At 42.9% G+C, this 16,806-nt stretch overlaps 1 protein-coding gene across 1 annotated transcript in view; it reads left to right on the forward strand.

The window, feature by feature from the left end:
* The first annotated feature begins 376 nt into the window (after window positions 1–376).
* Window positions 377–16,806, forward strand: part of GFM1 (G elongation factor mitochondrial 1) — a 46,080-nt gene continuing 29,650 nt past the window's right edge. The window contains exons 1-8 of the mRNA XM_055321735.1: window positions 377–519; window positions 1,189–1,341; window positions 3,022–3,154; window positions 3,590–3,794; window positions 6,228–6,344; window positions 8,585–8,735; window positions 13,664–13,821; window positions 14,418–14,502. Coding sequence (XP_055177710.1) covers window positions 430–519; window positions 1,189–1,341; window positions 3,022–3,154; window positions 3,590–3,794; window positions 6,228–6,344; window positions 8,585–8,735; window positions 13,664–13,821; window positions 14,418–14,502 — 1,092 coding nt within the window. The 5' untranslated portion in view covers window positions 377–429. The remainder of the gene's footprint in view (window positions 520–1,188; window positions 1,342–3,021; window positions 3,155–3,589; window positions 3,795–6,227; window positions 6,345–8,584; window positions 8,736–13,663; window positions 13,822–14,417; window positions 14,503–16,806) is intronic.

Here is a 16,806-nt window from a genome sequence, read left to right on the forward strand (position 1 = left end):
GCGCAGGGGCTCGGCCGCTGCCCCACGGGCCGCTCAGGCCCCGTCGGCTCCTTTTCCTACTGGAGGCCTCGCCCTGATCACCGAGAGCAGCGGGGCCGGGCCGCGTCCCGTCCTGGTGCCGACACGCAGCGGCCCCGCCCCGCCCCGCCCCGCGGCTGCACCTGCCCGCGGCGCTCCCGGCCCCAGCGGACGCTCCAGATCGGAACCTTCTGGCCCCGCCCTCCCGCCCCGCGGCAGCTCCGGGTCTGGCCGGCAGGGGGCGCCGAGCGGCGACCGCCGCGCCCCCAGCCGCCGGAAGTGCCTTCCCTAACCGCGCGCGCCCCGCCCCGCGGCCTTCGCCCCGGAAGCGCTCTCCGGCCCGGCGGCGGCGCGCGGGGGCATTTCCGGCGTCGGTAGCTCTCACCTCTCCGCGGCCGCCGCGCTCGAGGCATGAAGCTGCTGGGGGCCGCGGCCGCCGTGGCGTTGGGGCGCGGGCCGCTCCCGCGGGCTCCCGGCGCGCTGGGCTGGCGGAGGACGCAGGTAGCGGAGCCCGCGGGGCCGGGGGCGGGGGATCGGGAGGATGGGGAGGGAAGGGGGGATGGGGGGAGGGGACAGAGGGGGAGGATGGGGGAGGGGGAGGGATGAGGGGGAGGATGGGGAGGGAGCGGGGATGGGAGGGGGAGGATGGGGGAGGGAGAGGGATCGGGAGGAGGGGGAGGGGAGGCGGGATAGGGGGAGGGGAGAGAGGGGGAGGGGGAGGATGGGGAGGGGGAGGGATCGGGGGGAGGGGGAGGATGGGGAGGGAGCGGGGATGGGAGGGGGAGGATGGGGGAGGGGGAGGGATCGGGAGGAGGGGGAGGGGAGGCGGGATGGGGGAGGGGAGAGAGGGGGAGGATGGGGGATGGGGATGGGGAGGATGGGGCGGGAGGGGGGGTCGGGCCTGCCCGGCTCCGGCCCGGGCCCTGGCTCCCGCCCTCACCGCGTCTGCGCCTCCGTGGGGAGGAGACCTTGTCCTCTCCGCCTCCGGCCGGGCCTGGAGCCCTCCTCCCCCCGCCCCGGGCTCCGGCTGTCTGACACCCCGATTCGCGTCCCTCGGATTCGCGTCCCTCGGAATCGGTGCTGGACAGCGCCAAACCCGGCTCTGTTCTCCTGCTGCTCGCGCGCGGAGTGCACCGATCTGAGTCACTGACTTATCGACTCGTTTTTCAGGCCAACTGGAAAGCCCGCCGATGGTGCTCGTCAGGAGTGATTCCGAATGAAAAGATACGGAATATCGGGATCTCCGCTCACATTGACTCCGGGAAAACGACGTTAACAGAGCGAGTGCTCTACTACACGGGGAGGATCGCGAAGATGCACGAGGTGCGGGTTCGCGGTTGGGGCCGGGCTGGTCAGAGCTCGGTGTTCGCCGTTGCGTGGTTAGGATTTAAATTTTTTTTTAATTTCTATTTATTTATGATAGTCACAGAGAGAGAGAGAGGCAGAGACATAGGCAGAGGGAGAAGCAGGCTCCATGCACCGGGAGCCCGACGTGGGATTCGATCCCGGGTCTCCAGGGTCACGCCCTGGGCCAAAGGCGGCGCTAAACCGCTGCGCCACCAGGGCTGCCCAGCAAGTACATGTCCTGCAAAGATATTAAGAGGAGGAAATTTTTTTTTATTATTTATTTATGATAGTCATACAGAGAGAGAGAGGCAGAGACAAGGCAGAGGGAGAAAGCAGGCTCCATGCACCCGGAGCCCAACGTGGGATTCGATCCCGGGTGCGCCACCCAGGGATCCTGCGTGGTTAGGATTTAATGGGCGTCAGGAGACCTGAAAGGTGAAAAGAGTGTGTTACGGTGGGGCTTTAACCGCAAGTCCTGTGACAAAGGGGACAACTCAGACCGGCTGGCAGGGTTGTGCGGAATCTTTTGGAAGCGTCGCTGAGGGCGGCCCTGGGAGGTTGTCTTTTAGGAACACATGAAACTAATAGAACATTGTTAATTCACTTAAAAAGTTAAGTCTTACGACATTCTTCAGTCGCTGTTAAAATAGTATTTACAGGGCAGCCGGGGGGGGGGGGGGGGGGGGAGGTTCAGCAGCTTAGCAGTGCCTTGGGCCCAGGGCGTCATCCTGGAGACCTGGGATCGAGTCCCACGTCGGGCTCCCTGCATGGAGCCTGCTTCTCCCTCTCCCTGTGTCTCTGCCTCTCTCTCTCTCCCTCATGAATAAATAACTACAATCTTTAAAAAAAAAAAAAGTATTTACATATTTTTTGATGTTACGGGAAGATGTTTATATCAGGTGGAAAAAGAGTTTGAAACTCTGTCTAGTACAATGTTAATAGTTACAAAGTACACAGATCAGGAAAAAAGAATCTTCTCATTTGGAATGCTTCTAAAAGAAATTGCCGCATCATTGGGTAACGTAAGTGTCCGTTTCTTGGGGATCCCTGGGTGGCGCAGCGGTTTGGCGCCTGCCTTTGGCCCAGGGCGCGATCCTGGAGACCCAGGATCGAGTCCCACGTCGGGCTCCCGGTGCATGGAGTCTGCTTCTCCCTCTGCCTGTGTCTCCGCGTCTCTCTGTGACTATCATAAATTAAAAAAAAAAAAAAAAATTAAGTGTCCGTTTCTTTAGAGGAAGGTCATCTTGTTAAATCACATACTTTGAAAGCCAAATCCCTCCCGCCCAGGCCTCAAAATCCACATGTCGTAGAGCAAGGAAAAAATCTGTTCTTTGAGCGTCTGCCTATTATCTCGTAGAAAAAGACCAGCACCAGGCTGGTGGGCAGGACAGTGCAGAGGACGCAAGGTCGGCCCTGAGACTGAGGTGCTTGCTCTGTGTTAGCAGCTCCTGGGAGCAGCAGTGGAAAGAGGGCCAGGCGGTAAAGAGAGGGCAGAACTCGTAATCCCTTCTTTTTGTTTCACAAGATATGGTCTGACGACAGCCTTCTCCAAAAACCGCGTCGTTAACTATCTGTGTTCTCATTCCATCTCCGTAAAGGTTTCTTTCCTTCTCGGGGTGCAGGAACAGGGCACTGAGTGGCTGTGCTTGTGTTTAGGTGAAAGGTAAAGACGGAGTTGGTGCCGTCATGGATTCCATGGAACTAGAGAGACAACGAGGAATCACGATTCAGTCAGCGGCCACCTATACCATGTGGAGAGATGTCAATATCAACATCATAGATACTCCTGGTGAGTTTGATTCTTGGTTTTATGGCAGCTTGTTCTGACAAAAGCACGTGTAGTTCTTTACCATGACCCAGCTCATTTTTGAGTGTCAAATAATACTCCAAAGTGTGACGATGGATTCCTGTTAGAGAAATCTGTCTGGGGACCTAGAGCACTTCATCCTTATGCGATTTCTTTAAAAAATAGTGCAAATAAATTGTGAGTAGGAAAGTTCTTGCCTGTTAAAAGCTGTAGCTGATTGAAAGTTGCCCGTGCCCTTGTAGTTCTTTGAAGAGATGAGCCCCTGGACCTTACGGTGAGCAAACAGTACGGCGGTTTCAAGAAATCCATTCTAATTAGTAGAAGACTTGTGTCATGTGCAGAGATTGTAAAAAACTTGTAATCGTGCATGTTATAAAAATTCATACCGTAAGAGCCTCACACACTTGTTTCATCTAGGACATGTGGACTTCACAATAGAAGTGGAAAGGGCCCTGCGGGTGTTGGATGGTGCCGTCCTGGTTCTCTGCGCCGTGGGAGGGGTGCAGTGCCAGACCATGACTGTTAACCGTCAGATGAAGCGCTACAACGTTCCTTTTCTAACTTTCATTAACAAATTGGACCGAATGGGCTCCAACCCAGCCAGGGCCCTGCAGCAAATGAGGTACTGAACCTTACAAAGAACGGGAGGGGCTGTCATGATTTGAAAAAGACACTTTATGTACAGAAGGACAGTTAATTCAGAGTCCTTGAGTTTTATTTTTGAAAATTTTTTTCTTTCAAAATTTATTTGAGTGACTGACTTATCTTAGTAAAGAAACATTGAGGTCAGTAGTTTGGTTTGTGGTGTGATCTCATCAGCTTTGTTCTCTGTAAAATGGGGAAACGTGGCTTAAATTTTAGGGAGGGGGCAGCCCGGGTGGCTCAGCAGTTTAGCGCCTGCCTTGAGCCCGGGAGACCCAGGATCGAGTCCCACGTCGGGCTCCCTGCATGGAGCCTGCTTCTCCCTCTGCCTGTCTCTCTGCCTCTCTCTCTCTCTGTTGTTTATGAGTAAATAAATAAAATATTTAAAATATAATAAAAATAAATTTTAGGGAGGTTTAAGGTGAGTTCAGAAAACAATTTGGCGATGAATGGATAAGGAAGATGTGGCATATAATAATACGTTCAATGGAATATTACTCAGCCATCAGAAAGGGTGAATACCCCCATTTACATTGACGTGGATGGAACTGGAAGGTACTGTGCTGTGAAATAAGTCAATCAGAAAGAAATTATACGGTTTCACTCACATGGAATACAAGAAACAGCGCAGGGAATCATAGGGGCAGGGAGGGAAAACAACGGGAAGTCATCAGAGGGGGGGGGGATGGGCTACGTTGGTGATGGGCGTTGAGGAGGGCATGTGATGTGTGAGCACTGGGTGTCCTATGCACCTGGTAAATCGTTGCACATCGCCTCTGAAACTAAGTATGTACGTTATGCTGACTAATTGAATTTAAATAAAAGTTAAACTTTTTAAAAATAAAGCAATCTGGCAATTCACTGGCTATGATTAGAGAAGTAATTTAGTGAACGTTCTGAAAGTACTTTATATATTTAGACAAACCTAGAGGATCTTCTGTTTTAACCTTTACTTAAAGAATTTTCGTTACTGCCCTTGAGTAGTAGGGTGTATTCCCTTGGGTTCCTATGGTAACACACTTACTAAACAACAGTAGCACTTCCTTTCTGTACCGGATGTCACTCAGTCGTGGTCGTAGCATTTTACACTTTGCCCAATACTTTAGATTTCACATAGCCTTTGGAAAGAGTGGAAGTTTCACTTTTCACCTTTTGTAGATGTGTAAAAAGTTTGTGGTTGTGGAGGTTCCAAAAGTGACGTGTCTGATGACGAGAGAGACGGTGTTGAAGAGCCTCCAGTGCCAGTACTACCGTGTGCACTGTTGAGCGTGACGGTTTTTCTTCGTTGGGTGTATTTCCTTGGCAAAACAAAACCTCTTTACTTTTTGTCCTTGCTGCTTATATTTTACTTGTATTTGGCAGTGATGGGCCGTTCCCACCAAGGCTTTGTCTGAATTCCAGGAAGATTATCTTTTAGCATTTATCTGACTGCTGCAGTTCTTTTTCTGCTCTGCTCCCTTTTACCTGCATTCGTAACTCCTGTTACACAGATTTCAGAACTTCTGGATCTCATTGCCACGTGTTAGCGTTACCACATACTCTCCTACGTTTTGTTCTCATTTTGGGCTGGCTTATGAGAGAATTCTTGAGGTCAGTCTTCAGGCTTTCTAATCTGATAATCATCTGTGTTTCCTCAGTTATTGCCTGTTTTTCTTTTTTATATTTCTGCAGTTATGTAATTGATTTCCTAAGCTTTCTCTTTTATTGCAATGTCTTCATTAACAGAGCTGATTACTTCTCAGATCTTCACATTTTAAGTCACTCTCTCCTTGGAAGTCAGTACTGTTTCTTGAGCTCACACTCTCTTTCAAGCTATTGGTACCCTTCAGATATTTGGTGATTCTTAGTTACCTGTTCATACTTACAGATGGGGGCCTAGAGTGTAGGTGAAACAACGGTAGCTAGAGCATATTTCTTCTTGAGTGAGAATTCCTGCCAATGAATCCCTTCAGTGGTCGTGCCTGATTGAGGGTACAGGCTGATGATGAGCGTCTGATTTTTAACCTGCATGCTAAGAATTTGTCTATAAGAACCTCTGCTTCAGATAGCTGTACTCAGCTTTGCTAGAGTCGGCTAATCTAAGAATGAGAGATAGGCAAGGTGATCCCACTATCCTTTAGTTTTCTGACCAACCACTGTTGACTTGTTCTTCCCTCTTCTGTTCTTGATCCAGGATATTCTGGGGATCTGATGGGAAAATACTTATTTTAGAGTTCTTTTGTTGCCTAAATAGAGTATTGACTTCTTGGGAATGGTGAGTTTAGTTGTTCCCAGCTGTTTTATATTTTCTGTTCTGAGCTCCTGATGATACCCCTCTCAGTTCCACAACATCTGCCATTGACTTATTTTTATTTGTCATTTCAAAGGGATTTAAGGAAGAAAAAAGAGGTAAACATGTATTTTTATTTTTCAGGTCTAAACTGAATCATAATGCAGCATTTGTGCAGATACCCATTGGTTTGGAGGGTGATTTTAGAGGTATAATAGATCTTATTGAGGAACGAGCCATCTATTTTGATGGAGACTTTGGGTAAGTTAAAAAAATGTCACTACTATTTTACATTTTAAAAAACATCAAAGAGAAGAAAAAGGATGATTTCTTTAAACATAGAGGAAACATCTCTTTAATAATGTGGCTGCAGGAATATACTTCAAAATGATTTTGTTTTTTAATGCCTTTAATTCTAGTTGCTTTCTGTTTTTTGCTTAGTATTCATGCCAAGGGGGAGAACATGTTGCTTTCTGGGTAATTTATGTCATGATACGCATGGTGTGGTAAAAGGCCATCAGTGGGTAATAATGTATCTTTTTCCACTGGGTTAATAATGTATCTTTTTCCACTTGTTCAGTTTTTCGTTTGTTGATTCCATAGACTTTTATAGAGCAGCTGCTATGTCCTGGGTATTGTGACAAAAACTGGGAAGAAGGGATCCCTGGGTGGCTCAGTGGTTTGGCGCCTGCCTTTGGCCCAGGGCACGATCTTTTAGTCCCGGGATCGAGTCCCGCGTCAGGCTCCTGGCATGGAGCCTGCTTCTCCCTCTGCCTGTGTCTCTGCCTCTCTCTCTCTCTATGTCTATCACAAATAAATAAATAAAATCTTTAAAAAAAAATGGGAAGAAAATATGGATAATGAGTGTTTGCTCTATCTACTATACGAGATTACAAAGTTAAACGATAATATGTAAACACAGTTAAAAATAGTACAAATGTGGTTTGGATAATGTAAGAAGCAAATTGTTAATTTTTTGACATATTTGATCCATCAATCCATTTTGAGTGACCTCTACATATAAAACACTAATTTCCCAGGGTTATCAAACTTTGACATTCAGAAAAATCACCTTGAAAGCTTGTTAACACATTTCCTGGCTCCTCCTCCAGAAGATTCTGATTCAGTAGATCTAGGATAGAGCCTGGAATTTGCATTTCCAATGATGCTGCCATTGTAGATCTGCAGATCACATTTTGAGGGACAGTGTTTTGGACAATATGGGAAGTCGTCCTTCATTATGAAGAATGGCCCCAAGAGCCAAGCAGTTTCTCCAGAGAGACTTCCTGAGAGGGTTTCTTTCTCTGCTGTGAGACGGGGATTGCTAGTCTAGCAGCTGAGTGAAGGGTGTTAACTGTATCATTCATCCTCATCAGCTGTCCTGTAGGCAGGGCAAGGATGTAGGCTGTCTTGTGGATGAGGCGTTTCTCTAACTTGTCGTGTGATGATAGTGACTGTCGTTTATCCACTATTTCTTAGAAGGTAAAGCCCAAAAGGACCGGGATACTTTATCAAATTTATTCAGTGCTATCCCCAGCCCTAGAACTTGGACTCAAAAAATACTTGTAAATGAATGAATGAATCTCCTTCCCCAAAGTCACAAGAGCACACATTTATCTTCTAAAGTAGAGGCTCTTCAACATTGTTGTGTGCTCCGACCACAGAGGAAATTTCTTAGTATACCTGCCCCCTTTCCCAGCCTTAGACCACTGGGTATATAAATATCAGAAGGACTCCACAACTGATTCTGACTTGGAAAGCTAAGAACCAGGGAGCTTGCCAGAAACGATGAAATTATGATCTGAAGGCTGTTAAGAGCATTCTTTGGGTTAATAAGAATTATTTCCTATTTGCAGTTGGCTTCTTTTACTTTTTAAATTTAGGAATGTGTTTTCTGAAGAGCGTATTGTTTTGGCATTAGTTTTCATTTTTAAAGAAATACTTTGAAACCTTTGAGACTGATGTTTTAACATACCAAGTATATCCATTTCTCAGTTGTGTATGTTTTATTTGTGACTCTTACCTATTCAGCCCCTAGAGGAATGGAGACCTGGGTTAAGGTGGAAGAGTTTGTCAGTCATATTTAGTAACATTTTTTTTTACTATAAATTATTCTATGTTAAAATTGTGTGATTTGGTTTATTAGTGGAAAGAAATAGAATCAGGTCCCTGGTCCTGTTAGTGACTGATGTTGTGATTAACTTGGTTGATAGAATTTTCAAGAGTCATATGAGTTTTGAGGTCTGATTGGCTTTGAATCTTGGCTCTTACATTTACTAGCAGTACAACCTTTACAATTTGCCTGTTTAAGTATTTTTGTCCACTATTCCGTCTAAATTTTAAAGATCTACATTAGTCTTATTTGCCATTTTAATGCAAATATATCAGAATTCTTTCTCATCTAAAAAAAATTTTTAGCCATTAGGATTTATCTTTTTCATTGGTGCTGTATAACGTTTGATTGAATATCCTTCAAGTAGTAAAACCATTTCTTTTCTTAGTCAGGTTGTTCGGTATGGGGAAATTCCAGCAGAATTCAGGGCAGCGGCAGCTGACCACCGGCAAGAGCTGATTGAATGTGTTGCCAATTCAGATGAGCAACTTGGTGAGATGTTCCTAGAAGAAAAAATCCCCTCAGTTTCTGATTTAAAGGCAAGTGCTCTCAAAATAAGTCTCACATAAAAAAAAAAAAAAAAAAGTCTCACATAAATAAGAAAAAGAGGTCAGTTTTTTTGTTATTGTTTGTTTTTGTGAGAGAGACATGATGCTTTTATGCATGGGTTTTATTAATGAAATCTGAGTAAATTAACGTTGTTGGGTTTTTTTGGGGGGAGGGGTTTGTTTTTTGTGTTTGTTTTTTGACACAGAGAGACTGAGAGACACAGAACTAGCACAAGCAGGGGGAGCTGCAGCAGGAGAGAGAAGCAGACTCCCTGCTGAGCAGGGAGCCCAACTCAGGGCTTGATTCCAGGACCCTGGGAACGTGACCTGAGCTGAAGGCAGATGCTTACCTGACTGAGCCACTCAGGCTCCCTCGTTGTTGTTGTCTTCAAAAAATACTTGTAATGGCATAATACTTTTTAAGTAATGAGTTCTGTAACATCTTAAAATGGGGAAGGGAGGGATGCCTGGGTGACTTAGTGGTTGAGCGCCCACCTTCAGCCCAGGGCGTGATCCTGGAGTCCCGAGATCGAGTCCCACATCGGGCTCCCTGCGTGGAGCCTGCTTCTCCCTCTGCCTGTGTCTCTGCCTCTCTTTCTCTGTGTGTCTCTCATGAATAAATAAATAAAATCTTTAAAAAATAAAATGGGAAAGGAGTCATAGTTTTTTTAAAAAAAGGATATTTGAGCATCCAACCTCTTGGGCATAACTTCTTAAGAAGAAAGAAGATAAATATAGAACTGTTACAGGAAAAAGATTAAGTGACAGAGCTCCTAAATGTTCACAGACTAAATGTTGATATTTGTATTGTTGTACTATTTAAAAGACTGTATAGATTTCTTCACCTGACCATTTAGCTCCTTAAAAATATAAAGATGATCTCTGCCTAAGACTGGTATTTATTTTTCGAATAGCTAATTTTTCCATAGGAAATACGCAGATGGCCAGTAAGCACATGAAAAGATGTTCAGCATTGCTAATCATTAGGGAAGGCAAATCAAAGTCATGAGATTTCACTTTATCCACTAGGATAGTTATTATTTAAAAAAAAAAATAACACAAATTTTTTTCTGTTAATGATAGTAAAATAACAAGTGTTGGCAAAGATGTAGAGAGTGTGGAACTCGTGCATTGCTAACGGGAATGTAAAATGCTGCAGTCACTGTGGAAGAAGTATGTCTATTCCTCAAGAAATTAAGCCTAGAGCTACCATATGGATCCAGCAATTCCATTAGGAGGTAATAGCCAAAAGAATTGAAAGCAGGTCCTCAAAGAGGTGTTTGTATACCTGTGTTGATAGCACTGTTGACAGTAGGAAAAAAGCTGGAAACGACTCAAATGCCCATTGTGGATAAATGGATAAATGAAAATAGTGTGTACATACAGTTGAGATTTAGCCTTAGGAATGATTGATGCATACTGTCACATGGGTGAACCATGGAGACATGCTTAAACGACATGAACCACACACAAAAGGACAAATACTGTACGATTCCACTTAAATGAGGTACCGAGAGCAGTTATCATTCCTAGAGACAGAAATAGTGGTTACCAGCGGTGTGGCCAGAGGGGTGGGTTACAGAATAGAGTACAGAGTTTCGATTTGAGATGATGAAAAAGTTCTGGAGGTGGATAGGGGTGACGGTAGCAGAGCAGTGTAAATGTACTTAATGCCATCGAATTGTATACTTAAAAATGGTTAAAATGATAAATTTTATGTTTGCTTCACCATAAAAAAAAACTAATAATACTCATTTTGCCAAACTACTCTGATTTATCTTATTGGAGATCAGATAATTACTGTGTGTAAGACCTTGCACTCATGGGGTTTGTAGTAGATCAAATGCACAAGGAAAGAAGCTAACTGAAGCTGAGGATGCTTACTATGCATCTCATGACTTGAGTCCTTTAGCTTTCATAAACTATGTAGGAAGATACAGGTCAAGCATTGTGTCCTGGGAACCCCAACACAGAGTCGGGGCAATGTGTCAGTGGTCCCCTGACACTCCCAGGTTCAGGGATTCATGAGGATCCCTCCGAGTTCTCAACACATCATCATACTGATGACTGATTTATTACAGCGAGAGGATACAAAGCAGAATCAGCAAAGGGAAGAGGCACCTGAGGTGAAGTCCAGAAGAAACCATGTGGAAGAGCCGTCTCCCAGGGGAGTCATGCGGTGCCTCATTCCTCCAGCAGAGAGTTGTGACTATACCTATTGGTCATCTATTAGACACTCAGTGCCCTAGGGTTTATTAGGGGCCAGTCACAGACCTCCTCTACCTAGCATGTACCCAAATAACAGACTCCCAGGAGGAAAGCAGGTGTTTAGCATATGCCCCATTGTTTTTTTTGTTTTTAATTTTTATTTATTTATGATAGTCACAGACAGAGAGAAAGAGAGAGAGAGAGAGAGAGAGGCAGAGACATGGGCAGAGGGAGAAGCAGGCTCCATGCACCGGGAGCCCGATGTGAGATTCCATCCCGGGTCTCCAGGATCGCGCCCTGGGCCAAAGGCAGGCGCTAAACCACTGCGCCACCCAGGGATCCCTACGCCCCATTGTTTGTGCAGACATTGTACGCACAGTGAGCCATTCTCCGTTCTGGGAATGCTGGGAATAGTTAGTGGAAAGAAATAGAATAGAACCTGAAATCCAGGTTCCCAGACACCAGGCTGGGGGCCAGCCTTGTAAACAGGCCTTTCCAAGCACAGCTGTTTCCGTGCTGCTACATTTACTGTTTTCTGCGGATGATGCATGGGTGTACTTTCTGTATTGTTGGACATATTAGGGACAATGGAAAGGCAACAACTTTCAAGGGTGAAAATGATTCTTGTGAAAACAAGGGAAAGTTTTGGAAAAGTAAAGCTTTTGTTAGACTGCTGTTAGGAAAGTTATAATTTTTTTTCTGTTTATCTCCGAACTTCGTGTTTTTCTATTTAATGTATGTAAAGTAAGCTGGTAAGATTCTTTTATGTCCATACTTGCATATAAGGGAGGGGTGGAAAGTCAGGGTTGTGGTCCTGTGGCTTAGGGTAGCTGAAGTGGTTAGTGACCTAGCCATTCCTGGATCCTAGTGACAGCAAAAACAAGCTTTCAAGATAATTTCAGGGCAGCCCAGGTGGCTCAGTGGTTTAGCACCGCCTTCAGCCCAGGGCGTGATCCTAGAGACCCGGGATCAAGTCCCACGTCGGGCTCCCTGCGTGGAGCCTGCTTCTCCCTCTGCCTGTGTCTCTGTCTCTCTCTCTCTCTGTGTGTCTTTCATGAATAAATAAATAAAATCTTAAAAAAAAAAGATAATTTCAAACAGAATTGCTTTCTTGCCATGCATATTTTCCCCTTTTCTATACTCCCTTTATTGTGTGCAGCTGTTATCCTATTTTTCCATTGTGGTGATGTTTAGAAATTGTGGTTGTGTTTTTGCTTTAAGCTTTTTTTAGATGACTAGTTTTCTTTTTTTTTTTTTTTTTAAATTTTTTTTTATTTATTTATGATAGTCACAGAGAGAGAGAGAGAGAGAGGCAGAGACATAGGCAGAGGGAGAAGCAGGCTCCATGCACCGGGAGCCCGACGTGGGATTCGATCCCGGGTCTCCAGGATCGCGCCCTGGGCCAAAGGCAGGCGCTAAACCGCTGCGCCACCCAGGGATCCCGATGACTAGTTTTCTATTTTTTTTTTCATGAGGACTGAGAAATAATTGTATACTGGTTCCATACTGCTACTTCTTCTGTGGCAGGTTGTGGCCACACCACTGCTGTTGACCTCTTCCAGCTGCTAAGACCTAAAGTTCTGCTCACTCACTGAGACCTGCTTAGCCAGGAGGGCCACCTGTGGAACACACCTGGGACACATTAATAGTTTCTGCATTAGGGTTGGGGTAGGACCTGGAGGTTGTTATTTTAGAGCCTGTTACTCTCATCGCTCTTAACTCTTTTTTTTTTTTTTTTTGATTTTTATTTATTTATGATAGTCAGAGAGAGAGAGGCAGAGACACAGGCAGAGGGAGAAGCAGGGTACACGCACCAGCAGCCCGACGTGGGATTCAATCCCGGGTCTCCAGGACCGCGCCCTGGGCCAAAGGCAGGGGCTAAACCGCTGCGCCACCCAGGGATCCCTCATCGCTCTTAATTTATGAGTGATTTGTACTACTTGGCTTCCTGTATATATGTTACTTAATTTTTTTTAAGATTTTATTTATTTATTCATGATGGACATAGAGGAGTATGGGGGCAGAGACGCAGGCAGAAGGAGAAGCAGGCTCCATGTCGAGAGCCTGACACGGGACTTGATCCCAGGACTGCAGGATCACGCCCTGGGCCGAAGGTGGCGCTAAACCGCTGAGCCACCCAGGGATCCCCTTTATGTGTTACTTAAAACAAATCTGTTAATTAAAATTTTTTAATAGATATTTCCATAGGCTTTGAACATTTAAAAGTCTACGAAGGTACACAGTAAAAAAAAAAAATAAATCTCCCATGTGTTTCCTATTTGCCTAATTCTCTGCCTCTTCCCTAAAACAAGTTACCAGTTAAGTTTTTGGTGTATCTTTCCAGAGATTGTGTGTATGTGTGTGTGTATTACTTTTCCTTACGTTTTACGTTATTGTTAGCTTTATGCATTCTATGTATGTGTGCCTGTTCTCTATATGTGTATATATTTTTTGTCATATTGAAAATTAATGACATTCCAAGAGTGTTGAAAGCTGTTACATAGTAAATAGCTTCCTAGTCCTGATAAAGAAACTTTTTTTCTTGTATTTTGACCTTAAGTTATAGAGCGTCTAACTCTGGTCCCCACTATAGCCCCTACTCCAAAGACTATCAGTTTATTTTATTCACGTGTTGGCTTGTAATCGGTCTGAAATACAAATTTTTTTTTTTTTACGGTTAACTAATTATTAATTTTTTTTTTCTTTTGTAGTGTGCAATCCGAAGAGCTACTCTAAACAGGTCATTTACTCCTGTCTTTTTGGGAAGTGCATTGAAGAACAAAGGAGTTCAGCCTCTTTTAGATGCTGTTTTAGAATACCTCCCAAATCCATCTGAAGTCCAAAATTATGCTATTCTCCATCAGGAGGAGTAAGTCTTGGAAATTGAATCTTTGTGCTTGAGTGTTAAAATATTTCTATATAAATTATAAAAGAATCTAAGAACCGTTCTTTTGATTAAGTTGTGCTTGTGGAGGGTCCCCCCGCAATCCAATTTATAAAAATCAATCTCCAGTTTCTATTTAGGTAACACTTTGACATATAGAAAACTACTTATTATACCACTTGCTGTATCATATTCTGTGAGTTAGAAGTATGATTTATTACCTGCCAAGGTTTACATCATTAGTAAATTTTTTCATTTGGGACCAGCTGTTTTCAGCCACACCAAAAACCCCCCAAAACCGTAAAGTTTAAAACACAGTTTTTTTAAAAGCTCTCCTTGATTTTTCTTTTCTTTCTATGCCATTTTTTGTGTTTTTAGTCTGCTCTGGTGTTGTCATAAAGTAGTAACTAAGCCCTGAGAAGTTATTCTTACTAATGTCTTTCCGTGAAATTTCGCCTGTGTGAGGTCAGAAATGTTTAGCACTTAACGTATATGCTTTTTCTCAGAAATACTCTGATGAAACAAATTGATATAAAAGAGATATCAAATAATGTATCTCACAGATTTGCATTTCTTTTAAGTGACTCAAAAGAGCAAAACAAAATCTTAATGAACTCGGAAAGAAACAGTTCCCACCCATTTGTAGGCCTGGCTTTTAAATTGGAGGTAAGTTGTTTTGTAATGTATTTAATTGCTATCTGTAGAAATTTTCTTTTAAGGTGTCTTCCTAATACAAAATGACTTTGTTACAAATTCCTCTGCTGAAAGTTGCTCCACCTTCCCATCTTTCCATACCGCCTCTTTAGAGGGAAGTTATTACACACAGTCCACAGGTAAGCTGTGGGGAGTTACGTTACATCTCCTTGACGGAGTAGTATCCACAGTTAATTTATTTGGGATTCATCTAAATGGGAGAGTTGTCTTTCCCTCATTTGTATTTTTATTTAGTTATTTCTTTATTATCGGTATGGCGTCACGGATATGTATTTTGAGGTATAATGAGTAGAATGTTATTTATTTTGTTGTGCAGCTTGGCCAGGTTTGGCTGTTGGAGCTCTTTTAGTTGCCTCCTGTATCCTTTAGACATTCTCCCATGTTTTGACTATTTCCTCACTTTGTGATAGTACAGGATCCTCCAGGCTTATCCTCCCAGTCTCTGCCCTAGAATCAACCATTTCTGTAGATGCCTTGGTTCTGTTCCTTTTTAATCCAGAATGGTATTAGAAACCAAGATTCGAGTACCTGGGAATACTTTTTGTTAGGTTGTTGTTGGCTTCTATTCATCATATTTTAAGGGAGAAAGATGATTAAGTTAGAAGTGTTAAAAGTGCTTATTTCTGGGATTATATTTTGAGAGCTTTTAGTTTTATTCTAAAATTTTTACAATATACTTCTTACGTCTAAAAGGAGAAAATAATTTTAAGTTAAAAAGTACAGGTAACATTGTGGTGACAATTTATATATGTAAAGCTTTTAAAAATACTCGTTTAGGAATATCTTCTTAGGATTCCTAGAATGGTGATTACTGAATTAAAAGAATGGAATGATTTAATGTTTAATGGTTTATTGCCAGATTTCTTTCATACTCTCAGAGTTAATGTATTAAATTATTTCAGTGAATTTTTATAAGCATTGAATTATTATTTAATAATTGTTACCAGTTTTATAAGGGAAAATAATTTATCTTGCTTTAATTTCTTTCGTAAAAAATTTCATATCTTTAAATTCCTAATGGTAAGAATATTTTTCCAAATATTGATTATGCAGTTCCTCTTTTGTAATTCTCTCATTTCTTATTAAAATTAGTGTCAAAATGTTTACTTATTTGAATGATCTTTCTCTAATAAAGCTTATTTTTTTAAAACAATCAGCAGTTTAAAATTTATAGTCAAATATATCAGTCATTTTTAGTTCTCTCATGTTTAACCTTAGAAATCCTCTCCTTGGGATCCCTGGGTGGCGCAGCGGTTTGGCGCCTGCCTTTGGCCCAGGGCGCGATCCTGGAGACCCGGGATCTTGTCCCACATCGGGCTCCCGGTGCATGGAGCCTGCTTCTCCCTCTGCCTGTGTCTCTGCCTCTCTCTCTCTCTGTATGACTATCTTAAATAAATAAATAAAATTTAAAAAAAAAAAAGAAATCCTCTCCTTTGTATGTATTTCATAAATGTTTTCTCCTACTTTTTTAATGATGGGGTTTTTTTTTTCATTGTTAATTCAGCTGGAATTTATCTTGCCTTATGCCGTGAGATGCACTCTAAATGTATCTCCTCTGCCTCCAAATAGAGGACCAGTTGTCCAACTACTGGTTTTTGAACACTGCTCTATTTTTCCATTGTCATACCTTTTGTCATTATCATCTTTTGACAATATATTCTATGTTTTAGATATTTTTTACTTTGTGGGTTATTCAGTTTAATTTGTGCTACTTCTGTGCTTTTTAAGTTTGGAGTATTTAATATGTTTTTATATCAGTCATGGTTAGCTTCTTATTGTCATAATACTTCAGAAATTTCTATTTTTATCCATTTTTCTAAATGAAGTATAAAATCATTAATCATATGTTTAAAAATCCCTCTTGGGATTTTTATTGCTATTGCTATTACACCTATAAATTAATATAGGAAGAATTGGCAACTTTTAAAACATAGTTGATTGGTGTTAGTTTTTTTTTTTTAATCTTTTTTTTCAAAATTTTATTTATTTATTCATGGGAGACACAGAGAAAGAGAGGCAGAGACACAAGCAGGCTCCATGCAGGGAGCCCAACGCGGGACTCGATCCTGGGTCTCCAAGATCATACCCTGGGCCGAAGGCAGAGCTAAACCGCTGAGCCACCGGGGCTGCCCTGATTAGTGTTAGTATTAAGGAGGAAATGATCCTTGATTATTTTATATTTAGTTATTTTTTTTTCTTTTCTTTTCTTTTTTTTTTTTTCTTTTTTTTACTTTATTCATGAGAGAGAGAGGCAGA

This window comes from Nyctereutes procyonoides, unplaced genomic scaffold (genome assembly GCF_905146905.1).
Source record: "Nyctereutes procyonoides isolate TBG_1078 unplaced genomic scaffold, NYPRO_anot_genome, whole genome shotgun sequence".
Classification (NCBI taxonomy): Eukaryota; Metazoa; Chordata; class Mammalia; order Carnivora; family Canidae; genus Nyctereutes; species Nyctereutes procyonoides.